Genomic DNA, 26,766 nt, shown 5'->3' on the forward strand with positions numbered 1-26,766 from the left:
ATCACTACTTTTCTCGTAGGAACGAGATATGGTTGAAGGTACAGTAGCTGTTCTCGCGTGAACAATGTTTCAAAGACCGCCTTTATGTTTTTGTAAACGCATTCCACTTAGTTTTTTTACCCTTCATAACAAAATAATTACCAAACTTTCCTACAAACTAGGAGCCAGTATGACAATGTATGCAGTTAATGCTGTAAATCGTTAAGAGTATCTGCTAAATCACCTTAATGTAATAACGCACCAAAATGATGAACCCACTTTGTAGGCTATTCGATTTATGTAAAATATGCTGGCAGTATCACAGTAAAGCTTGTCTTGTTTTTACCCAACTAGCACCACAGGTTCTTACCCAATCTTTCTAACCGTAAACCTAACCTTTCTGCATGGGATTAATATTATTCTGACCACGTTCACCCTCAATGTCTCACTCTGGGATATTTTGCTATAAAAAACTATTTTCTTAATACATCATATGCAATTTGTTAGGAATGTGCAGAATAGACGACAACTCTGTGGTGGACTGTGGTGTTCTGTGGTGTCCAGGGGTTTGGAAGCACACGCTGGGTGCCTTTAGGGAACTGTCAAATTAATTGGGGAACAGGATTAAGGATATGTTTAAAATTTTTCCATTTGAGTTAGAACCCTGTTTCCAAATACAATGTGCAAATCATTTAATTCCTATATTGAATAGACCGTAATACAAAGACATCAAATATTGAAAATGAGAAATGTTTATTGTTTCTGAGAAGATATATGCCCATTTTGAATTTGATGCCAGCAACATGTTTTAAAAAAAGTTGGGACAAGGGCATGTTTACCACTGTGTTGCATCACCTCTTCTTTTAACAGCACTGTAAACATTTGGCAACTGAGGAGACCAATTGCTGTAGTTTTGCAAGTGAAATGTTTTCCTATTCTTGTTTTGATGTAGGATTTCAGCTGCTCAAATGTTTGGGGTCTCCTTTATCACATTTTTCGTTTCAGAATGTGAAGGCAGGCGAGTTTAAAAAAAATATCTGGATGACAGTCATCGTAATTTTACGGTGAAACGTTATTCTTAAAATGTTGCGATATGAACCTGTGCAGTTTTTCACAGAGCGGTGAACCCCTCCCAATAATCCTCTATGGAATGATCTTTTACAACCCAGTCAAGTTACTTTTTCAAAACGTTGCTGGCATCAATTTCAAAGTGGGCATATATTTTTCAAGAAACAGCAATGTCTCAGTTTCAACATTTTATATTTTATCTTTGTACTATTTTATATTGAGTATTAAGGTTTAAATGATTTGCACATCTCTGCATTCTGTTTTTATTTCCATTTTTCACAACATCCAAACTTTAATAGAAACAGGGTTGTATTTAGCCTGTTAGTCATTTTGCCTTGCTGAGGGATTTAAACCAATGACCCTGCAATCCCTGGCCAAGGAGTTATTCTGTCTTCTTTCCTCTCACCACTGTTGTTATTTATTCCTTCCTCTCATCCTTATTCCTATGTCCTACTCCTTATTGTCCGTCTGTGTTTCTCTGGCTCTCTCTGTCTTCTCTAAGGTACCAGAGGTGATCAGTAGTATCCGGGCTGTGTCGAAGTCTGCCCTAAAGGAAAATTCCAAGCCCAAGCAGGATACAGATGAGGCCTTCTATAACTCCCAGAAGTTTGAGGTGCTTTACTGTGGCAAGGTACAGAACCTTTTTTAGTTTTGGTTTCATATTAATTTTATACTTCAGTGTGGCTATAAAACCTCTTAATCTTGTCCCAGTCATTAAATCAATTATGAATTACCTTGATAACTCAAAAGGTGACCGTTGCCAACAAGAAGGCATCCTCCACCATCATTGATGACTGCATTGACAAGTTTCACCAGCATGAGTTAGAACGAAAACGCCTTCACATTCTCAATGACCAGGGGTCCACAGGGAATGTCCCCATGGAGTTCATCATGGGGGATGATGTGGACCCCCTTTCAACAAGTACCCTCATTGAGGGTCTAGATCAAACTGAGGGGCTGGAGAAAGTCACTAATGGTGGAAGTAAGTAGCTGTGGCAGTAAAGAGATCTAGCAATTCTTGATGTTAGTATCTTGTTGCTCATATGGAGAACATGGAACATAATGGCCCAGTGTATCTCAGTTAGTAGAACATGGTTCTTACAACGGCAGGATTATGGCTTTGATTGCAATGAGTGACAGAGTGAAAATGAATGCAATCAGTACAGTAAATTGCTCTGGAAAAAATACATAAATTATAAATGTTAATGTTTGTAAATAAACAACACTTGTGATCTTTTTTGTGAAACATACTTTAATCTTAATTTTGGTAAAACAGAATATTCCAGACAACTTTCCACATTAATATGCGAAGACATTGCAGTCTATAAGTATTTAGACAGTGACACAAGCTTTGTTATTTTGTCTCTGTACGCTATCACTTTGGATTTGAAATGATACAGTGACAATGCAGATTAAGTACACATTGACATATTTTATTTCATCTTGATTTAAGAATAACTGCATGTTTTCTATATAGTCCCCTGATTTATGGGTACCAAAATTATTTGGACAATTAGCTTCACAGCAGTCTCACGTTAAGCAGGTTATTTTTCATCAGTAGTACAAGCACAAGAAAGCTGTCAATGTTTATTTTTTATTCTAGGTTTTTAATTTGCATTTAGAGTAATTTGCTGGTTTCTGTCCACACGCAAACTAAAGAATTGTCATTGAAGTTTAGCTGGGCATTAAGATACAGATAAAATAATTCGGAGCAGAAGCAAAGGTGTGCAAAAAATTTGGTTGAGTATATTATCTGTATTGTACATTAACGAGAAAGTACTGGTTTTCACAGCAAATGGCAAATATAGAATGCTGATAGATTGAGGATGAAAAAATGAAAAAATTATGCTGACTATAATGAATAAAAAAATATGAGCCTTATTAACAACACATCAGATGATGGATGCCAATGTGTCAGGCAATACTATTCGTGGAATACTTTACTAGCTGAACTGGTGAAGACTGGACTGCATTGTGCAAAAACACTGAAAAAAAGGCCTTCAAAATACAAAAGAGCCTGAGAGGTTTTTGATCAAGGTGCTATGGAGAAATTAGACAAATTAAAATGTATCAAAAATATGACAAGCAGAAATTGTGGAGGGAAAAAAAAGGAACTGGCGTAACAACATGAAATAAGGTTTAGGGGATGTTATGTTTTGGGAATTCATGGCTGCCATTGGGCCTATCTCACTTGTCTTCTTTCATTATGTAACTTCTGATGGCAGCAGTAGGATAAATTCTAAAGTGTACAGAAATACCTTGTCTGCTGAGATGCGACCAAATATCTAAAAACTGGACAAGATTGGACAACTCTTACTTAGCAGCTGAACCTACAAACATGCTACTAAAGCAACCACAAAGGATTTCAGGGTGAAAACATGAGATGTTCTAGCCTGGCCACGTCAGTCTGACATGACCTGAATACAAGCATGCATTTCACTTGCTCAATGCGAGACTGAAGGCAAAAATGCCCCATAACAAATATCAACTGAAGATTGCTGTGGTGCATCACCAGAATTAAGGTCATCATCAAATGAAAAGGATTTGTAACCAAGCACTATAAATATGAAAACATTATTTAAGATCATGTTAATTTTTCCTATGACTTCGGTTCTCTCCTATGGAGCGTACTATGTTTTTAAAAAGGGCTGAATTCTCTACATAGTTGTTAATAACCTATAGCTGGCAGTCTGTACTTTAACCTCTGTTATGGTTTCATTTCAAATCCAGTTGCCTGGAGTGCAGAGCCAATACAACAAAGCTTCACTGTAACTATCAAAATTCTTAAGGAATGCTCTATATAGTATGAACTTGGCGTTGAGGACATTTCTGAGATTTTAATCAAAGATGTGTATTAATTTATTCCCCCCAGTGATGGTTGTGTCCAACAGCCCCAGCCTGAGCAGTTTACGTGCAGCTTTCCCAGAATGCATCCTAGAGGACTCTGGTTTTGAGGAACAGCAGGAGTTCCGGGCGCGCTGCAGCAGCTTGGCAGGGAGTCTCCAGCGGAAGTCTCGAGAAGGAGCGCTCAAAGCTGCCCCTCCACGCCGACGCCATGCCAGCGCCCCCAACCACGTTCAGCCCTCGGACGCTGACAAAAACCGAACAATGCTCTTCCAGGTAGGAATCAATGACAATATTAAACTGTCTATATTTTCAGTTTATCACAGGTAGATGGCATCTTGCCAGAGGGAGAGATGGGGTTTGGGAAAGGGAGGAGTCTTTGAGGGTCTGTTAGCTTTATCAAAAACTTTTAGAACGTGGGGTAACATGCTCACATGCGAAGACAATTCTGAGCAGAGTGATGGAATGAAGTTTGAATTTGTGTGAAACTGTTTATTGTATAAATAGTATTGGCTCAATAAATTCATACAAATAATAGTAACTCATATCAGCCTATTATAGCATAGCATAGCATAGCATCATCTTCCGCTTATCCCGGGCCGGGTCGCGGGGGCAGCAGTCTAAGCAGGGATGCCCAGACTTCCCTCTCCCCAGACACTTCCTCCAGCTCTTCCGGGGGGACACCGAGGCGTTCCCAGGCCAGCCGGGAGACATAGTCCCTCCAGCGTGTCCTAGGTCTTCCCCGGGGTCTCTTCCCGGTGGGACGGGACCGGAACACCTTCCCAGGAAGGCGTTCCGGAGGCATCCGGAACAGATGCCTAAGCCACCTCAGCTGACCCCTCTCGATGTGGAGGAGCAGCGGCTCTACTCTGAGCTCCTCCCGGGTGACCGAGCTTCTCACCCTATCTCTAAGGGATCGCCCAGCCACCCTGCGGAGAAAGCTCATTTCGGCCGCCTGTATCCGGGATCTTGTCCTTTCGGTCATGGAGAGTGCCTGCCTCAAGTGGAGGAGTTTAAGTATCTAGGGGTCTTGTTCACGAGTGAGGGAAGGATGGAACGGGAGATTGACATACGGATCGGTGCAGCTTCTGCAGTAATGCGGTCGATGTATCGGTCTGTCGTGGTGAAGAAAGAGCTGAGCCGCAAGGCGAAGCTCTCGATTTACCGGTCAATCTACGTTCCTACTCTCACCTATGGTCAGCCTATTATGTAGGGACAAATTACAGATTTACAGCGTATGTTTCTTTCAGCTCTTTGGGCTTCTGGAATTACTTTTGTCAGCATATTTTCTGGACTGACATTTTTTTTGGAAGACGCCACAGGTCAGCTGACCCACCAACCTTGCTATGGTATATGTTGTATGGCGAATGACTGATAATTTAAGTGGAGATGTATAGGTTGTTATACAAACCCGATTCCAAAAAAGTTGGGACACTGTACAAAGTAAAAAAGGAATGAAATAATTGACAAATCTCAAACTTATATTTAATTCACAATAGAATATAGATAACATATGCTGAAAGTGAGACATTTTGTAATGTCATGCCAAATATTGGCTCATTTTGGATGAGAGCTACACATTCCAAAAAAGTTGGGACAGGTAGCAATAAGAGGCCGGAAAAGTTAAATGTACAGATAAGGAACAGCTGGAGGACCAATTTGCAACTTATTATGTCAATTGGCAACATGATTGGGTATAAAAAGAGCCTCTCAGAGAGGCAGTGTCTCTCAGTAGTCAAGATGGGCAGAGGATCACCAATTCCCCCAATGCTGTGGCAAAAAATAGTGGAGCAATATCAGAAAGGAGTTTCATAGAGATTGCAAAGAGTTTGAAGTTATCATCATCTCCAGTGCATAATATCATCCAATGAGTCAGAGAATCTGGAACAATCTCTGTGTGTCAAGGGTCAAGGACGGAAAACCATACTGGATGCCCGTGATCTTCGGGCCCTCAGACGGCACTGCATCACATACAGGAATGATACTGTAATGGAAATCACAACATGAGCTCAGGAATACTTCCATAAAACATTGTCAGTGAACACAATCCACCATGCCATTCGCCGTTGCTGGCTAAAACTCCATAGGTAAAAAAAGAAGCCGTATCTAAAAAGGATCCAGAAGCGCAGGCGTTTTCTCTGGGCCAAGGATCATTTAAAATGGACTGTGGCAAAGTGGAAAAGTGTTCTGTGGTCAGACGAATCAAAATGTGAAGTTCATTTTGGAAAACTGGGACGCCATGTCATCCGGACTAAAGAGGACAAGGACAACCCAAGTTGTTATCAGCTCTCAGTTCAGAAGCCTGCATCTCTGATGGTATGGGGTTGCATGAGTGTGTGGCATGGGCAGCCTACACATCTGGAAAGGCACCATCAATGCTGACAGTTATATCCAAGTTCTAGAACAACATATGCTCCCATCCAGACGTCGTCTCTTTCAGGGAAGACCTTGCATTTTCCAACATGACAATGCCAGACCACATACTGCATCAATTACAATGTCATGGCTGCATAGAAGAAGGATCCGGGTACTGAAATGGCCAGCCTGCAGTCCAGATCTTTCACCCATAGAAAACATTTGGCGCATCATGAAGATGAAGGTGCGACAAAGAAGACCTAAGACAGTTGAGCAACTAGAAGCCTGTATGAGACAAGAATGGGACAACATTCCTATTCATAAACTTGAGCAACTTGTCTCCTCAGTCCCCAGACGTTTTCAGTCTGTTATAAAAAGAAGAGGGGATGCCACACAGTGGTAAACATAGCCTTGTCCTAACTTTTTTGAGATGTGTTGATGGCATGAAATTTAAAATCAACTTATTTTTCCCTTAAAGTGATACATTTTCGCAGTTTAAACATTTGATATTTCATCTATGTTGTATTCTGAATACAATATTGAAATTTGAAACTTCCACATCATTGCATTCTGTTTTTATTCACAATTGTTCAGTGTCCCAACTTTTTTGGAATCGGGTTTGTATATCCCAATTCACCCATATAAGTACATTACCGTGAAGGAGATTGATAACTGTGAAAAACGTGAACATATTTAATTTACCCTTTATTTAAAAAAAGAACGTTCTTCAGTTCTTTTCCATGCTCTCTGTGTAGCAGGTAAAATGTCAGGTTGATGCGATGCTGATTGTAACGCGTATAGTGTTGATACACTGTTTCAAAAAAGGTCTACTAAAGTCAGACTCAATAGGTCTCTTTCTCTATCATCGAAATGTTGTTGTTTTCTGGGTCCTAAATTGTATTTGTTGAGGTCTTTAAAAAGCATTGAATTTAGAACCCTGTATGTACAGTGCCATCCACCAATATTGGCACCCTTAGTAAAATTTTTCTTCATTGTTAATGTCTTTTCATTCCAGATTTTAACAAAAATCTAACCGTTAATTGAAGTAAAAAAATGGTATCATAAAACAAATATTTTACTGAAATCTGTGCTGCAGTTATTGTAACCCCTTCATTTAATACAACCCTGTTAGTAGTTAATGTAGGGTATAATGTGTCAGAATGGTGATTTGTGGCCCTGGAGGGCGGGGCTTCCATATTGATGTGACAGGTGGGCGGGACATCCGGTTTGTAGGGTGGGACTTCCTCTATGACGTATGTTAGGGTGGGACTTCCTGTATGACGTATGTTCGGGTGGGAGTTCAGGAGTGACGTATGCATGTCCGGTGACTTTGTGATTCATGATTTACATTGATGTGTCCGTGTTTGATGTTTTACAACATCTGATGAGCAAAACAGACTAGTGTTATAACAGGTGGTTATGTTGATTAACAAATGGCCCTCAGGGTTACGGAATGTTAAATTCCCAGGCAATAAATAATTGTTGTGTCAGCAGTAAGTTGTTTGGAGTTCAACAAATGGTGTTCTTCAGATCTAAAACCCCGGTGTTTAATCTTCTGACAAGTGGTGCAACAGATGGCCTACAACCGGTGGTTATTAACCTTTCATCTTTTATGGGTTGATTGGCGTGGTGTGCGTTTTTAAATCACGCAGACATCAGTGATGGTCATTCAGTCTTGCCTGAGCAAACTGACCTACACAATACAAAACATGGAGGATTGTGCTGCGATCAATGTTTTGGGTGAAACACTGGTGAAAGCTAACATCTTAAACGCCACTCAGCGATTTGGTAAGAAATTACAAATAGACCGCAGAGATGCAATCAACATGCCTGCCCCGAAGAAACCGATGCGGAGTTAAACCCGAATCCATCAACTACACCAGGATATGTTGGCACAGGAATGGGTATTGGCCAATGGTCGGATCGGTGGATACATTTTCAACCCAGAGCTTCTGGAGGTGGCATTTTATGAATTACCCGAAGGCCATGTGTTTAAGGCCGGTGTGACTGATCAAATGGTTTTTAATGCCGGATTATGGGGAACCTTTCGAAAAGTGTTTTATTTGGGCCTGAAACAAGGCCCACAAAATACTGTAGATGTACTGTTTAAAGTTATCGAGGGGGTGAAAGCGTATGACTCTGTTGGATTGGAACTATTTCGGGAAAATGTCAGCTGAGTCGATTGTGACTACAGACAGTTTTACTTACGTAAGACCCTGAAGCCCCGCCTTACGTTAACACCATCCTCAACACAGCATAAAAACAGACAGACAGCCAGTGACTATCAAGCAGTCGGAAGAATTTACGAAACATGTCTCAAGATTACAACCAAGCGGTGATTGAAGAACCCAAGGCCGAGGGCTGGCTGTGTGACACCTGGGATGACAACACTGAAGCCTTCTACGGAACCCCTGACCCCGACAGCTTGATTCCACCAGCATACCCAGCAAAAAACTACCACTGGAATTACCGGATTGGTGATCAGCTAGGTCCTCTTAATCTGTCATACATTTCAAATGCTAACAAGAGTTATCACAAAATGGACAAACTCCTTGTACCAAAAGTTTTAAACATCATCAAAGCAACAATGGGTATGATTCTGGAAAACGTTGTTGGGGCTATTCTACACAAAGCATGCATCGGATGTGAAGTGGACCACCCGAGCCAGACAAGACAATCTTGTCTCAAACCACCTGATTATTTTTTTGAGACCCATTATGATGACATTGTGGAGACAGTTTTAACACCACGACTGAAACATGTGTTGGTCAAGGCTTTGAACGCATGACTGATGTTCACGAGGCTGCTGAGAACTTTCTGCATGAGCTCAAGTTGGAACCAAACATCACACAGAGACTGAATGAGAACAGGGATGAATACATGGACAAAATTGAATGAGGATGCTGTTTGCGACGCAGTGGCTTCATGGTGCGTCGAAAGCAAAGAGTCTGTTGTCTAAGGCCAGGGTAACTTCAGTTCTCATGTTAACATGTATATGAACAAAGACTATGAGAAATCCGAATGTTTGTGTAACTTTTCTGAATATCTTGGTTGTGTAATTTCGAAAACTCATAAAACTGTGTTAAACATGTATTAATTCTCCTTATTGCTCGAACACTCTACGATGTCTGAACAGGTTATGAAAAGTATTTACTATGACCCGGCAAACCCTGGTGCTTATGTGGGTAGAGATGATTTGAAAAGAGCATACTTGGAGAAAACCGGTGAGATCCTCAAAAATGGCAAGGCCGATGACTGGCTGCTCGCACAGGATGCATACACGCTACACAGGCCTGTAGCTATACATTTTAAAAGAAATAGAGTTATTGTTCATGATATAAATTCACAATTTCAGCTGGATTTGGTTGACATGAGTGCATACAGTGTGGAAAACGATAACATGAAATGTATGTTAACATGCATAGATGTATTAAGCAAATACGCATGGATTCACGTGCTGAGAAATAAAAGTGCTATTAAGGTAAAGCGAGCATTTGAAGACATTAAAAGAAGGAAGAACACCGCAAAAAGTACAAACGGACAAGGGGAAGGAGTTTAATTCACATTTTGAAATGTTAATGAAGAAGTACAACACAAAACATTTTGCTACAGGAAATGTCAAAGCAAGTATCGTTGAGAGATTTAATAAAACAATTAAATCACGAATGTGGAGGTATCTCACAGCTGCCAACACTCATCGCTATGTTGAGGTTATTCAAGATTTAGTTCACGGATACAACCATAGCTACCATCGGTCTATTAAGATGAAGCCGGCTGACATTTGTGAAGAAAATGTTAGATTTGTTCTCAAGAACCTGTATGGTACAACCTTAAAAAGAAATGGTAATCAAAGCTACAAGTTCCAGGTTGGGGATACTGTGAGACTCTCAAAGCTGAGAGGTGCGTTTACAAAAGGCTATAAAAAAGGGTACACAGATGAATATTTTACAATAACAGTATGCATTCCACGGGTACCTCCTGCATATAGAATAAAATATTACGATGATGATGTGATAGTTGGGACCTTTTATGAACAGGAATTGCTGAAAATAATCGTGGCTAAGGATAAAACTTTTAAAGTGGAAGCAGTTTTGGATGAGAAAGTACAGAAAGGGAAGAAAATGTGTCTTGTGAAATGGCTTGGTTGGCCTGAGAAATTCAACAGCTGGATACCATCGGAAAACAAGTGGTTGTCCGAGAAACTGGATAAAACTCCAGTTTCTAGGTCATTTACATTGACTGCGATCAGCATGGGTGACGGTGGCTTCTACATAACGCTGCCCAGTAACTCATTGAGACATGTCTATCCAAGCAATACGAGTTTGTCCTATACCACACAATTTGCCAAAGTTATAGATTTGAAAGGTGACTGGGAAGTATCTTTGATAGTATTCCAATACCCGCGTACGTGGAAGACTTGTACATGGGGTGAAAACGCATTTGAACTACATGACTCGAATAACGACAACTTTGAAATATGAACTCAACACTGGTTATTACAGCAGCATATTAAAACTAGTGACAGAGATCAACAGTTATATTAAACCACATGGTGTATGGGCGGGGTACGATTAATTTAAAAATAGAATGTTTCTAATAGGTGAGCCCCAGTTTAGTTTGAAATTTAGTGCAAAACTGGAACAGATATTGGGCTTAAAACCAGGCGAGTGGTGGTACGCCCCATGGTACGGGACATTCCCCACAGATATTCTGGCTGGGTTTAACACCCTATACATTTACACAGATATAATTGATTATCAACGTGTTGGTGACAGTCATGTCCCACTGCTGCGAACTGTACATATTGCTGGGAAAAAAGTTGTCACAGTGACTTACGACAAATCACACTACGTACCTCTTAGTAAGAACCAGTTTGATGAGGTCTGTATTGAAGTAAAATTGATCAAAACCAGATGGTTTCATTTGTAGTGGGGAAAGTGATTGCAAAATTACACTTCAGACCTGTCAAATAATCTTTTAGAATTTAAGATGCAGCCTCAGAAACTCTACGATGATCCTCGAAGTTATGTGGAATACTACACAACACAGGCCGTTAACGGTTTACCGGGGTATCATGGTAGCGCTGCAATGTATGGGGCTAGTCTAGGGGACATTTTCCGAGGGCTTTTCCGGATGGCAATACCTTTGTTGAAGCGAGGGTTCTCAATAGCAAAACCACATCTGAAGAATGCGGCTAGGAATATAGTTAGCGATGTTGTCAACAGTGTTATGTCACGACAAACAAAACAGCAGGATGGTTCTTGATTGATGGTTATGACTCGGTGTTAGAAAGAGACCACCTGGTATGAGGAGCCTACCCAAGAGTTAAAAACGCAAGAATGAGACAAAAACAAGAGCCAAGGTTAAAAGAGGACACTCAAAGGGAACACGGCAAAGATGGCACTCCTACACCGTATGTCTGGTATGAAAACAGAGTTGGATTTATTCACAGTTCCTTTCACACACATCTATTGAAAAAAATACATACATTGAAATACCGACCCTATCAGCAATATCAGACGCAGCCCCTCTGGAGTTCTTTATTGCCTGGAATGGCGAAGATTACGTTGATCTAAACAATACTTTGTTGTACCTACGTGTAAAAGTCACTAATCCGGACGGAACTAATATTGATGCCAGAGCACATGTTGGGGTTATCAACTATCCCATAGCCACCCTATTTTCACACGTGGATGTCTCCTTGGGTGATTGTTTAATTAGTCAGAGTAGCAACACATACCCCTACAGAGCCGTTAGAGAGAGCATTCTGAGTTATGGATGTGATACACTAAAGACACAGTTTTCAGCTGGTTTGTTTAACAAGGATGCCGCAGGTCACATGGATTTTACGGACCCTGCAGGCTAGAATGATGGACTTATAAAAAGGGCTGCCTATTCAGCGGATAGTACAACATTTGAAATGCTTGGCCCTGTTCATAGCGATATCTTCTTTCAAGAGAGAGTCACGTTAAATGGCGTTGATATAAAGGTTAGGTTGGTACGCAGTAAAGATGAGTTCTGCCTTATGGGGGTCGGGGATGTGCGTTATCGTTTGCATATATTATCAGCATCACTATTTGTCAAGATAGTGTCTGTATCGCCAGCCGTGAAACTTGAACACGCTCAAGCGTTACTCTCAACTAATGCCTAGTACCCAATTGATGAAGACATTTAGTTTACCGGCTGGGGGTCGCATTTGCAACCAGGAAAACCTATTTTTAGGACCTCTACCAAAATGTATTGTAATCGGATTGGTGGACAATGATAGTTTTACCGGAAGTTACACAAAAAATCCATTTATTTTCAAACATTATAATTTGGAGTTCATGGCAATTTCCTAGCAAACCATTCCAACCTAATTACACAACAAGGTCAGCAGTGTATGAATTTTACCAATTGGCCTTATCTTCAGGAAAACACCTAAAGGACCAAGCCTTGGCTATAGACAGGTCGGACCTCTCACACGGCTATGCCCTTTATGCATTCAACTGCGCGCCAGACGAGGAATGTGGCCAGCACCTATCCTTGATCAAGTCAGGGAATGTACGACTTGAGATGAGGTTCCGACAACCACTACCCCACACAATTAATTTGGTTGTTTATTCAATCTTTGACTCAATTATCGAAGTGTCAAACCGGCGACAAGTCATGGTTGACTACTATTAGGAAAACGGTGTGGAAATGAATACGCAGTGTTGACCAGTGTGGTGAACCAATTTTCATCTAGGACCCATTTCTATGGTGTGCTGGCAAGCGACCAACTACCTAGGGGGCCAGTCTGAGATGTTGCATCTATGATGATTGTTAATACACAACCAAGCAATCAACCCGGGGAGCACTGGCTGGCTATTTAAATAACGGATGATGGCATTGGAAGGTTTTATGACAGTTTTGGAGACCCCCTGGATTTTAGATATTTTCCCAAGTCAATTAATGCCTTTCTGAAAACCTGTGAGAATGTGGAATACAGTTCAAAACAAGTACAGGACCTGGTTTCAACCACGTGTGGACAACATTGTGTGTTCTTTCACTATCTAATGACAAAAGGTCTGAGTCATAAAGATGTTATGTCTTATTATGTTGATGATTTATGAGAAAATTATGCCCTAGTCACAATGTTTGTAGCTAAGATGTACCAGAGTAAGCGTGATAAGCAAATGTTTAATTGCATACAACATGCACAATCTTGTGAAACGTTTAATTTGTGCCATGGTTGTTGAAGAAATCGAAAAGCAAATCACGTGTTTGTCAACTTTATTTTTCAAAAATAAAACCATTTGTAAAACCACATCAATGACTTACATAGTAAAACATTTTTCATAAACATTTATTCAAGGTAAAACATACACTTTGACAATGGATCACAAATGATAAAAAAGCATAAAATAAAAACACATTAAAAAGGAGTTTTATTGGTTGCTTTCACACTTTTAACAAGATCCAACAGGTGGGAGCCCCTGATTATCTCTCCTTTGAAAATGAATTCACAATTTTAATTCCATGAAGTCAAATCTTTAGACCTGTGCGTTCTATTAAGAATATATTCAGAATTCTTTCTACGCCTCGCAGGCACATTATCCAAAATGTCATCAACAAGGTCAACATTTCGGTCAACAGTTTGCTTATTCTCATTCACATTTAATACATCAGACCCAGTCTCAACCCGGGTAGACTTAAAGTCAGTGTGTTTGTATTAAGATCCCCCTGTAGCACAACAGTCAAAAATCTTTGTAAAATGGCTGAGTATCTTTTAGCTTTCTCATGTAAATCCATATCAGGCTTCAACAGTATATTGCGAATCGATGAGTCCAAATAGTTTTCAACAGATTGTCTTACATCGGTGCTAGTCGTTTTGGATTCTCGCAGTTTCTAACTGGTGTTGTGGCACCAGAAACATTTTCTGAGCATGCTCCATGTTATTTAACCCTGTCTCAATGCAATTAGACTGGTTAAGTAGGGAAATGCAACGCTTAGTAACGGCAATAGAAAACCTCCAGATTGGTTGGTTTTTCTTTTCCTTGCGACTGAAGTGTTCTTTCTGGACATGTATATAATTTTTTCTTTTTGTCTCTTTACTTTTCGGAGCTGCGATTCTGTTAAGGGCGTATTTCTGCGCCTTAGATAAAGTTCTATTTCACAGAGTGATAGAATGAGGTCGGTGGATGCTGATTCTAAAATAACTTTTTGTTGACTTGCCGGTGCCTTAAATATCATCTTCAAAAGTGTTACATTTCTACGAATGCGTTTAGACATGATCAAACTTTCTTAGGAACGTACACGACAGGCCAATCCCCTGAAAATAACCCTGTTCTCAGACGGTAGTCTTCTGGTGTTGTAGCTTTAAAGTCAATAAGTAAATAACCAAAAGGCGGTTGTGTTGCATCTTTAAAACTCTCCATGAACAATCGAGAAAGACCTGGGTATATCTGTCTGCCTAAAATGCTAATCTGCTTATTGTCGCGGGGGTTTTTAAACAAGAATAGGTAGTTTGTGTTCAAATTAATAGTTCTACTAGATTTGCCTTTAACAAACATGTTTTGGACAAGGTAAATTGCACTCAGGTTACGGTGTTGTGAATATTGTGTAAAAACTCTCTCCATCTCCAAACTCTCTGATGCACTTTTCATTAAATCATCAATAATTAAAAGGTTGTTTTTCTGAATCGGTAGCAGATTGCCATCACACAGTGATGTTGGTAGACCTTCTATCTCCCTCACCTTCAACATTTCGTCATACAGCGGTTGCCAACATGAATAAACCCAGACGATATTTAGAATTTCTTTGGAGAAAACAACGTCGGCATTATACAACAACATCTTCACAAAATATGTTTTACCAGAGTTACTGGGGCCACTAATGACACAGCTGAACGGGTGTTGTAGTCATGGGTCAGAACCACTATCCATCCTAGACTGTGGTTTAGTACCCATAAGGCCTTGTGCTGTAATCAGGGAGCAGTACACGCTTGTTGTACACAACTCTGAAATGCTTAGACACTACTCGGTTTTTCAATGTGAATGTTCTTCTATCTCTAGCAATTGTCTACATTAGCAAGGACGTGATCATCACCACCCTCGCCCCGTACAAAGTTATCAACCAGTTGTGTTAGCGTCTCCAATGGTTGTGTTGAAGCTGTTGAGCGTAATGCCTTTTGCTTTGAGACAGGTCAGACCTTTAACGGTTTTGTAACCGTATGTCTTTGGCCTGCCACTAACAAATTGAGCGATGCTGTCACCATCCGGTAACTCATCGGTCAAGTCACCTAAGAATGGCCCCAGTGGGGGCACCCAATCCCCAAGGTGTGTGACAAAGATGACGGAATCAGTGTCTGTGTAGAGTACACGTCTATCCAACTTTTCCAAGAGTGAATACAACTTGTGTCTAGCATAAGCGGTTGTGAACGCGGCAATAACATTTTTGCCGTTACGTGGTTTGATTGGTGTCTATTTTGTGTAACGCCACTGTACCATCAGAACAGTGTCTGAGATGAACGAGAAATAACCAACATCTATTTCACTGGAAAAAAGGTAGTGGCTAAACTCTTCCGGATCTGTGATTAACATTATGTTCGTAAGGTTAGTCCGCTCACCCATCTTACCCCAAAGACTATTCATTGTCAATATATCTAAAGATCGCCTAGCACTGTTTACAACAATGTTTTCCTTGTCAAGCTGCACACCCTCCTTTTCATGATATTCACGGATATACTGGTCTTTAGCCTCATCGTCAACCACAGATGGCGGGAAGCCGCTATCTTCCTGCTTGTGGTTCAGGATTGTTCTCATGTAATCTGCAAAAAGATCATCTGATGTCCTGGTGAAATCCCAGACTTCAAATTTTCCATAATGCGATTACCTTTCTCAACAGCCTTATCCAGCTCAATAGAAACCCAGGTACCGGTTAAAGATCTTTTTGAATCAGTATGTGAACAATTAGTTACCTGGTTTTCAGACTATGCACATAATCTACACAAGGGAAATAACAGCTTACCGCCGTCCCTGTGTGTTAAAACAGGGTGAAAAAGGCCTTTCGGTGGACACACCGTAGCCTTAACAATACCAAAATAGGTGTCTAGTGGTTTGAAATCTCGAAAGGTTGTCTGGATGCCCAATCGGATAAGTCTTTGTCTTGTTGCAGAATGGGTAAAGACAACAGACATCGTTATACTGAATAGTCTCCCCTTCTCGAGCCGTAAACTTCAGATGAATTGCATTAGTACGACCGCCAAAAAGAGCATCCCGAGGGTCAATGCACTCTGGAGCATCAAAGGTCTTCAAGAAAGCTTTGACATCTGCGGATGTGTTTTTAAGCTGATTCCACTCACACTCCCATATGTGTTGAACATGTACGTTGTGTTGTTCTTTCAAAGCCTCTAGCTTTGTCAAACATTGCTTGTGCATCAACCTGTACTGAATCTTTGTCACTGGATTGATGCTTGTTGAACAATGACACTTTGGGTGATTGTGCCAGAAACAACATAGAAATTCATAGACCGTGCTCAACCCATCGCGTTCAGCATATCCATCAACGCAGTAGGCACCGACTTTCACTTCACCCTTGTTCAGGGCGTGCAGTATTGATATATTCTCATCTGAGACAACATATTCAAGCCATTGGATTGAGCTGTTTGAGAATGTCTTCTGACAACGGTTGTAGTTGTCTGAGGGGACCAATGCAATGTTGTCCTTGGTGAGGAATCTGTTGCAAAAGACTTTCATGCAAGCCGAAGCAATCGTAATTGACCGGAATGGGTCAACACCACCACACTCCAGGAACTCGAGTCTGTAGCACATGCAACCCTCTCTCAAGATGACCACATCATTCACGCAGTAAGCCTTTATTTCATCCTGCAACACAAAGGGGTCTGCGGAAACAGTTGCGTACCATTGCAAAAACTCATCTTTTTCTTTAGCCATTATGGTATTCACACCATAGTAATGCGGTTCCGGATGGGGGCCAACATAGTTCTCATTCTCCTTGATGTTAAACTTTTAAGGAAAGTAGCCTTTTTTCAAATCCTTAAAATCCCATAGCACGTGGCAAGGCTGACAGCTTCATAGGTAGGAGCAATGACTATCAATGTATCTCTGATTGAATGGGCTGTCTGTAAAAATCATGAGCTTGCTACCATTAGCAATAAGTGTTGTGCCAAAACCATTGTTAGCAAGGCATTGCATCAAGATGTAACCATCGAAACATTGAGTTGTGTGCTATAAATGTGTAGTCATTATATTTCGGTTGCCTAAACGTTTTGGAAAAAAGCAGCGACACAACCATCTCCGGCTGAACACCACGTCTTGTTATCAAAGTTTATTGCGCACACAAAATCTGCAGTGTGTACACCATTCACCGGATTGGCAATTGTCTCAATCATAAAATATGTAGCGCTCACTGGGGTCCTCGGGCTTGGAGGGTTTTATAAAACACTGATGATTAATTTCATCCGTCAGAGCCACGTTACAATTGGGGCACATGTTAACCATGCACCTGTGCGCTTTATAGTTGGTAATACTAACATTATAATAACGGCCGCAATCGACACAATATTTCTTCTGGTCACACCTGCTAACCCAACGATCCACACTTTTGTGGTGCGTTTATGCTGACTATAACAAAAATCAGTTTGGGCACTGCTTTGTGTTACGGGGTTGGGTATGACAATCTTCATGAAGACAGACACTACAGCTATATTTACAACCATGATCACCACGGGTGTTGAAACCGCTATAGCACCAGTCAGAGACATAAGACACACCCAGAAAACCCTTCAGATTCATGATGCCATAGAAGTGGTTATCGTGTAAGTACATAAAGACAGTTCTAGGGTGGGTGTCCTCGCTGTTTTGAAACTTGGTAAAGTGACCGTTCCGTGTTCGGTGAAAGACAACAATTTTACACCCTGTCATTTTTTCAAACCGAACAATATCTGTGAATGCCACACAATCATCTAAAGCTAAACCAGCGCCCGTATGTAACTCACGACCACTAACCAGGGCCTCAGGATATGTGTACTGTGGGTTCAACTTACCCATCAAACAAACAGAAAAACAAGTAGAATCATTATTCACAGCCACATATAAATGCCTTATTTTTTTATTGATAATCTGCTCTATCAACAGTGTTTGTGCTTTACGTCGTGGGGCACCACCCTCACGGTTTTTGACAATTTGTACCACCAGTTCTAGTGATTCATCAATCATAATCTCGGCATTACTCTGCATAACACTTTCAAGTAAATTACCAAACGTGTGTTCATTATATTCATTTGCTCTCATGGTCACATGTACGGGGTCTATCTGAGATTCACCAATCAACTCAATCTTCAGATGACCCCAGGCCCGTGTACAAAGTCTGAAGCTCTAACAATCAAAGTATCCAAGCCTGCCATAATACTTGCGTAGAATGTGCCAAAATCACCAACTTCACCAGTATTTTGTAAATGTATCAACTGTCATAATTCAACATTGTCAAACGCATCATGTTGTATAACTCTAACATCGCCATCACTGCATTGAGTTTGCATCAGAGAGCTCGAAGGAGAGTCCACTAGATCGTGTGAAAAATGGGGGCTACTAAGCTCGGTTAACAAGCCTTGTATCTGAGGATTATTGTGTGCATCGCTGTGTAACAAAGTAATGGTTGGTTCATTTGTATTTTGGGGTGTAAGCGATTGATTATGTGTAGAGGTTGTGGGCTGTTCCTTGTCTGGTCTGTTGTTAGCATTATCTATCGCCATTTCTCTAGCTTAAAGTATAAACAGCGATACACTATTCAGGTTAAAATATTCTAACTCAAACATATATTTACATACAGCGCAGTTTTTGATGGGTTGACAATATTACCTTCAGCTTTCAAGCATGAAAGAAAACAATGAAACAAAAATCCCCTCATGCTGTGCAGCCACAAGGTAGGGTGTCTGTACTCTGTATCATCACCGGGCTGTCCTCAATCTGTTGGAATAAAGAATGTTGTACCAAGGTTCAGCTGTATGCATAGTCAGAATTGTTAATAACACTTTAGAACAAGCCTAAACATTTCTTTAAATATTACACTAATACACAAAGTATCTGCTCAGGTTGTGTAAGATCACAACCGCACAGTCCAACTGACACAAATGCTGTTCACTTGGTCTAAATACAAATAGGATTAACAAGCGTATACAGGTAATTAAAGCTGATTAACAATACCAAGACTTGAAGGCCCAAAAATGTGTTTACCAAACATGGCTCGTGTTTAATTCCACTCATTCTAAACTGGAGATTTTAACAGGCAATATGAAAGATGAAGGATGAGAATCAGTACCTCCAAATCCGAGGCCATGGTCCTCAGTCAGAAAAGGGTGGCTTGCCCACTTCAGGTTGGTGGAGAATGCCTGACTCAAGTGGAGGAGTTTAAGTATCTAGGGGTCTTGTTCTCGAGTGAGGGAAGGATGGAACGGGAGATTGACAGACGGATCGGTGCAGCTTCTGCAGTAATGTGGTCAAGGTATCGGTCTGTCGTGGTGAAGAAAGAGCTGAGCTGCAAGGCGAAGCTCTTGATTTACCAATCAATCTACGTTCCTACTCTCACCTATGGTCATGAGCTTTGGGTCATGACCGAAAGGACAAGATCCCGGATACAGGCGGCCGAAATGAGCTTTCTCCGCAGGGTGGCTGGGCGATCCCTTAGAGAGAGGGTGAGAAGCTCGGTCACCCGGGAGGAGCTCAGAGTAGAGCCGCTGCTCCTCCACATCGAGAGGGGTCAGCTGAGGTGGCTTAGGCATCTGTTCCGGATGCCTCCGGAACGCCTTCCTGGGAAGGTGTTCCGGGCCCGTCCCACCGGGAGGAGACCCCGGGGAAGACCTAGGACACGCTGGAGGGACTATGTCTCCCGGCTGGCCTGGGAACGCCTCGGTGTACCCCCTGGAAGAGCTGGAGGAAGTGTCTGGGGAGAGGGAAGTCTGGGCATCTCTGCTTAGACTGCTGCCCCCGTGACCCGGCCCTAGATGAAGTGGAAGAAGATGTTTGTATGTATGTATGTGTAATATGAAAGACAGCTAAAAATGCATGGATTGTGCAATCGTAAAATTTATTTACACATTCTTAAAAAGTTAAAATGTCTCGTTTGTTAGCGTTTGTATTTGCAGCACAATTCAAATAAATTACTTCAATTAAAATAACTTGTACAACAGCTGACTTCTGTGGATGCTGCGGGTTAAATTACTGTCTTTACATCGCAGCCAGGGCGCCTCCAGCAAGTCAGGCCTCTTAACTTTGTCTTTGATTACATGTCATTTTTGTTCACGTTAGATAAAAATTGTATTAGAGCTATACAGGCTGCAATGATTGAAATTCTGGATAAAACGTAATTATTTTGTTCTGTTGATTGTTGACGTTTGACAACCAAATATATTGATACTTCTTGTCTGGTAGAAATGCCATTCTCGTTAATTTTTGCGGCTCAGCCGTGACATTGCGTCATATAATGTTATATATTAATGATAAACTAATCTGCTTATATATAAACGCTGGCGATTGTCACCATATTGCCATTAATTTGTTCAACATTTAACAAACACGACCGTAATACAGCAATCAAAAATCAGATTTCAAGATTTGTTCATTACGAGAATGCAGATACTACAGTTTTTTTTTTTAACCAACGTTGCCTATTATTAAACATTTCTACCTATGTGTGGAAAACAATCGTGCGTTGATCCCCGTTGTACAATTTCAAAAGAAGCCTTTACGAAAGTTTTAATTACCTGAAATAACATATCCTGACCTGTCAACGATTCGCCGTTGTTCATGCAAATTTATACGCTACCTGGCGGGGTAACTTTGTAACGTTTTGCCATATAATGCAACTTAAAAGTTAATGCTTACTTAAAAAAAAGTAAAAAATTATTACAAAACTCAGCATTGCTCATACATACACATGCTTAAATCCATGTTTTTATTTATAACAATATTTCAAAACCCAAACCGCGACACAATCCACCTTTGCGTAATGTGTGGTTGGCCCTGGCCATGACTCTTCAAAATAATAGCATTGCTCATGCGATGTTAGTTTGCTATAGTGCTGTGGTGGACTACAAACCGTGAAACACTGGATGATTTTGACCTGCATATACTACAGTTTGTAATATTGGTTATTAAGGGACCATTACTACAGGGAAGATATCATCTTAAGGACCATCTCTTGTTTAAATGAATAATGGGCTGAAACTCTCTAAATCGTAAGTCCTTACCCCCCCTTTATATCTTACACAAAAAGCATGTCTCTCATGTGTAATTCTGTGCTTGTGGAAAAACACCATGTTACATTGTAAAACATGGAAGTTTACATGGCAGTGGAACCCTGGCACCCTTTATTTGAACTCCAAACAACTTACCGCTGACACAACACTTATTTATTGCCTGGGAATTTAACATTCCGGAACACTAAGCCCCCATTTGTCATACAGGAAGTCCCACCCTACAAACCGGATGTCCCCCCCACCTGTCACATCAATATGGAATCCCCATAAATCACCATTCTGACACATTATACCCTACATTAACTACTCCTGTTTCCAAAAATGTCGGGACGCTATGTAAAATGTAAAAAATAACGGAATGCAATTATGTGCAGATCATTTATTCAATAGAAAATGGTAAAAAGCCGACATGAAATGTTGAAACTGAGAAATGTTATTGTTTCTTAAAAAAATATATGCCCACTTAAAATTTTATGCTAGCAACATGTGTAAAAAAGTTCAGACAGTGGCAACAAAAGACTGGAAAAGTTGTGTAATGCTAAAAAACTAAACCTGGTGGAATTTCACACCACTAATTAGGTGACTTGACAACAGGTCAGTAACATGATTTGGGTTTTAAATGACCATTCCATAGATGATGGGTCTGTCAGAAGTGAGGATCCGGAGGGGTTCACTACTCTGTGAAAGACTGCATGGGCAAATAGTGTAACAATTTAAGAATAATGTTTCTCACTGTAAACGTTTTTGTTGATCTCATCATCTACGATACATAATATGATTAAAATATTCAGAGAACCAGGAGAAATCACTGCTTTAAATCATACACGATTCTGTGTGGAAATCGCTGCATGGGCTCAAACACTTCCGAAAACCATTGTCTGTGAACACAGTACGTCACTGCATCCACAAATGCAAGTTAAAACTCTACCATGCAAAGAAGAGACCATATATAAGAAAGACCCCAAAATACAGCCGGCTTCTCTGAGCCCGAGCTCATTGAAGATGGACTGAGGTGAAGAATCATAATGTGAAATTATTTTTGGGAATCCATCCGGCTTGTTATCAGTGCACAGTTCACAAGCCAGCATCCGTGATGGCATCGGGGTGCATTAGTGCACATGGCATGGGAGACTTGCACAAATGGTCCGAAATTAACACCCGCCATGGAATCAACATTGGGGAGGACCAAATCAGCGGGGATCCAGAGGCCCCCCCTGAAAACCATTCAGAGATGTTAAAAATATTTATAAGACTCTTAACTACAAATATTTACACAATCTGATATCACTGTGATGTTGTTGTTGTTCCTGCAACATCATGATTATTGTTTCCCCAGGACCATCATTGCACCTGACCTGTAGTTATTTGGTTACCCCAGTTCGAAAAAACAATATTCCCATTAATTATGATGTCGTAGGACCAACACGACTATCAGATCGGTCTTAATTTGCTCCTTTTCTTACCCACCTGCTCTCCCTGCCCTGTCCAGCAATTTCTTGCTCTCTCTCTCTCTCCCTCTGTCTTTACTTTGAAAGCACCAGAGTGAACATGAAATAAATATTACCTGTAAACAAGTGGTATTTTATGCTTTGTTGTACTGGAGCCATATTCACAAAACATTTTATCTCACCACTATGAGGACTCCTAAACCGCACTAAAAGTGTCTAGCTAAGAGTTTCCTCTTAAAACCAACTTTTACAGGTTGGAGGAAGGGCGGGGTTGACCCCGCTGCTATAGATGATTTTGTGTTCCATGAGCAAGCCTACTTACTATGCCTTCAGTGATTGGAGGGATCTGTTAGTGAATTCATCATAGCAGTTCTGTAGAACAATGTGTCATGTTGCCATATTGAAATAAAGATATTTATATAAAAATGTAGGCAAAGTGTTACTGATTAAACATGAAACCAAGGACAACATACTGACTTGTCAAGATATGATCAGCTAATTGTCAGCCACCTACATGTCTGGCAGCTTGTGAAGAGATGTGTGTTCATCTTTGGATGGTGCAATAATTTATGCAATTATGGGTCCCATCAATAGCACCAAATACACCGGGTGGTCGAGCTTTGTTTCTTTGTAGTTGGCGAATGAGGAAACTGAGTCATTTGCCGGACGATATGGGGTCTGGAGTGCGCGTTTATTTGACTTAATATTCTACTGACAGATGATTGAGATACTTAGTTTGTCTGCGCTGCATAACTGCATTTTCCCTGTGGCCAGGTAGTGTAGAGTCATCACAATCTTGATCTCCGGTGTTATTGTGTTCTTTCTGTTTGTTGAAGTGACTGCATTCCTGACTTGCTCTACTATGATCATAATACCTTCGCAGTTAAGGAAATACATTTTTTAAAAGCTCAGTATCATTAAATGTTTCTGAAATGTTTACCTGATTATGTAGCAGATTGCCGGCAGCAGCCCTGTTAGGATTGTTTGTGATTTGGTCTTAGTGACTAAGGAGTCCTCTTGACTACTCCGAACTTTTCACATATTTAGGAACAGGTTTTAGTGTTGAAACGATTTAGGAGTCCTAAAGTTAGGACTGACATGCCAATTTTTAAGATTTACTCCTAAATAAGCAAGTTAGGAGCTACTTTTAGCCTTAATATGTTTTGTGAATATGGCCCCAGGAATGGATTACTAGCAATTTTTGATCTGAATGGCAATGATTATTATATCAATAAACTTTGACTCAACTCTTGTTACTGTAAACTTCTATCATATGTATGCTACTCATTTTCTCACTGCTCTCAGTTTACTTTTCTTTTCTGAGGTTGCCCAAAAGCATATGAATGCCACTGCCACACTTCCTCTTGTTGAAGATTGGCACTCACAGTGAATGAATGCAGACTAATAAAACTGCTTTCACTTTAATTCCAAGTCAGAGTTGTCAATTGGACTGCCCCCTCAAGTCAGAATTCCAACTTGGAAAGTTAGAAGAGACACTAACACAACTCAGGTCTGCACAGCAGGGCTGTAAGTCATTGAGTCATTTCAGCTGATCATGCAACTTGCCATCGTGCTTGCATTTTTACAGTTGTTACATAAAAGCATATCTACCTCAGGGTCCTCATCGCTGCTATCTTTGCATCCCAGTTGCACATGCTACCTTACTCCTTCAATTTGCCTTGATTGCGCATCTAGAATGCAATTTAGAATTGCCATTTGTACCCGCACAGCCATTATCCCACTTGTAACCTACACTATACTTAAAGGAAAGGTTCGCTATTTTTGATCCTTGAGACTTTTTTCAGATTATCTAACCTAATCCTGAACTGTAGAGACAATTTTTGAAATGAATACAGTTTTGTGAGTTGACGATTTTTTTTAAAGGATGCCTCTCCTGGCTAAAATGAAAGTGAACGTGGCAACAGATATAACATTCAAAATTATATGATACACAGAGATGTAGATGTCATAGAAGGATAGATCTCCGTATATTCTCCGAAAACAATTTCTGTCAAAACGAGCATTGTTATCGCTGTTTATTTTTTTTTTTAAATGTATAAACAGCTTCCCTATAGATGAATTTGTCTGTGAGGTGGCTGTATCCATGACTGTCTTTGTTTACAAAACTGTAGCTCATGTTAGCTAGTATAAACTACTAGCTCAAACAAAAATGACTCCAAGTTCTATTAGCTGGTGGTAAACCGACACTAATCTATCTGCAAGGAGGATTTATCTGGCAGCCGGGTGTGGTTACTAATCTGTAGCTCATGCTAGGAGTGGTATTTATTGCTACCTAATGCCATCGAGAACCTTGATACGTCCGTGGATGAGGCTGAATATTTTACTACTGTCAGTTATTGTCCCTGACTGATAACATTCCGGATTGATGACCTGTCTTTTAGACAATTAGTTAGAATTAATTTTATTAAAACAATAGGGGACTGGACATTCCCAAAACATTTTGATAACTGTCTCTAAATTGTGCTTGTTGCTAGCTAGTAAACTCCAATGAGGTCCACATAATTTGTCACAATTTGTAGTTCAACTGTTTTAAAACAGCACAGCGCTGTATTGGCTCGAGTACGGAAGTTAACAGATGTTGTTAGGTAGTGCATTGTTTATGAAAAAAAAATTTCAGTGTCACATAGAACATAACCATTGATACAAAGCTCATTTTGTCAACAAAAAAAAATCTGGAGAACATATGGAGTCCTAAATCAATACACCGTGGCCTTCCCATTTTGGAAAACCAAATGTATCATATATTTTCAAATGCAACATAGGTTGCCCCGTTTAGTTCCTTTTTAGCAAAGAGAGAAACTACAGAAAAAATTACAAACTCTCAACACTGTATTCATTCCCAGAAATAATGGCCCTCATTCATGAAACCTCAGAAGGGATCTCAGATTGGAACATTGGATGAGACTTATGATCATTTCTAAGTATGATTCACGAAACTCTTGCACCTGGTCAAAATGAGCATAGATGTCATCGCAGATTGATGAATCAGATTAAGCCGTCGACATGCTGCACCTGTCCTTATTTACATATGACTCACTCATAATTTATGCAGGTGTGTTGATCAGCAACCTATGAATTGACAGATTTCAACATAAATTATAGCCTGAAATGGCTAATTAACCATTAGTCGTTCTCCATGATGAAATCAGCACAGTTACAGAACAATTTCACGACTCAGGCCAGAGCCGAAATGCCTTTAAAAGAGCAAGATTTGCCATCATTAGGGTAATTGCTCGACCCAGAACCACTGGTTTATTTATCCTCTTACTAGTCAATTCATGACCTGTTAGCTAATCAAGATGCATTCATGAACAACAGAAAAGATAAAATGCTGAATAAATTGAAATAAATAAATAATGTCCCTCGTCATCTTATTTTATACTACCTATTATTATAATTATATCTGTGGTTGTTGTTACTGAGGCTGTTACGTTTGTTGTTTTGGGTTTATTTTAAGATCAAATTTGATCATACACACATTTCATGAGTGAGGGCCATTGTCTCCACAGGATTAGGCAATCTGAAAAAAGGCCCCAGGATCAAAAATGGCGAACCTTTTCTTTAATACTTGTACATCTTCTGCCCTCCTCCATTTGCCTTAATTGCACATTCAGTACTGCCATTTGTACTGCATTTGCCTTCATTCCACATATATATGTTCCGCTTGTAGATTTTCATCCCTCTTCTATTCGAACATCTGGTTAGATGCTATCTGCATTTCGTTGTTCTGCACTTGTACTGTTCAATGACAATAATGTTGAATCTAATCTAAAACTGATGTCCAGGTTGTTGTTGGACAAGCTGTGAGCCCAA

At 40.3% G+C, this 26,766-nt stretch overlaps 1 protein-coding gene across 2 annotated transcripts in view; it reads left to right on the top strand.

Moving 5' to 3' along the window:
- tbc1d4 (TBC1 domain family, member 4) overlaps positions 1–26,766 on the top strand; it is a 153,237-nt gene that overhangs the window by 34,388 nt on the left and 92,083 nt on the right. For both annotated transcript variants that reach the window (XM_013132835.4, XM_013132836.4), the window contains exons 2-4: positions 1,550–1,678; positions 1,798–2,029; positions 3,920–4,167. In XM_013132835.4, coding sequence (XP_012988289.2) covers positions 1,550–1,678; positions 1,798–2,029; positions 3,920–4,167 — 609 coding nt within the window. The remainder of the gene's footprint in view (positions 1–1,549; positions 1,679–1,797; positions 2,030–3,919; positions 4,168–26,766) is intronic.

This window comes from Esox lucius, chromosome 16 (assembly GCF_011004845.1).
Source record: "Esox lucius isolate fEsoLuc1 chromosome 16, fEsoLuc1.pri, whole genome shotgun sequence".
NCBI lineage: Eukaryota > Metazoa > Chordata > Actinopteri > Esociformes > Esocidae > Esox > Esox lucius.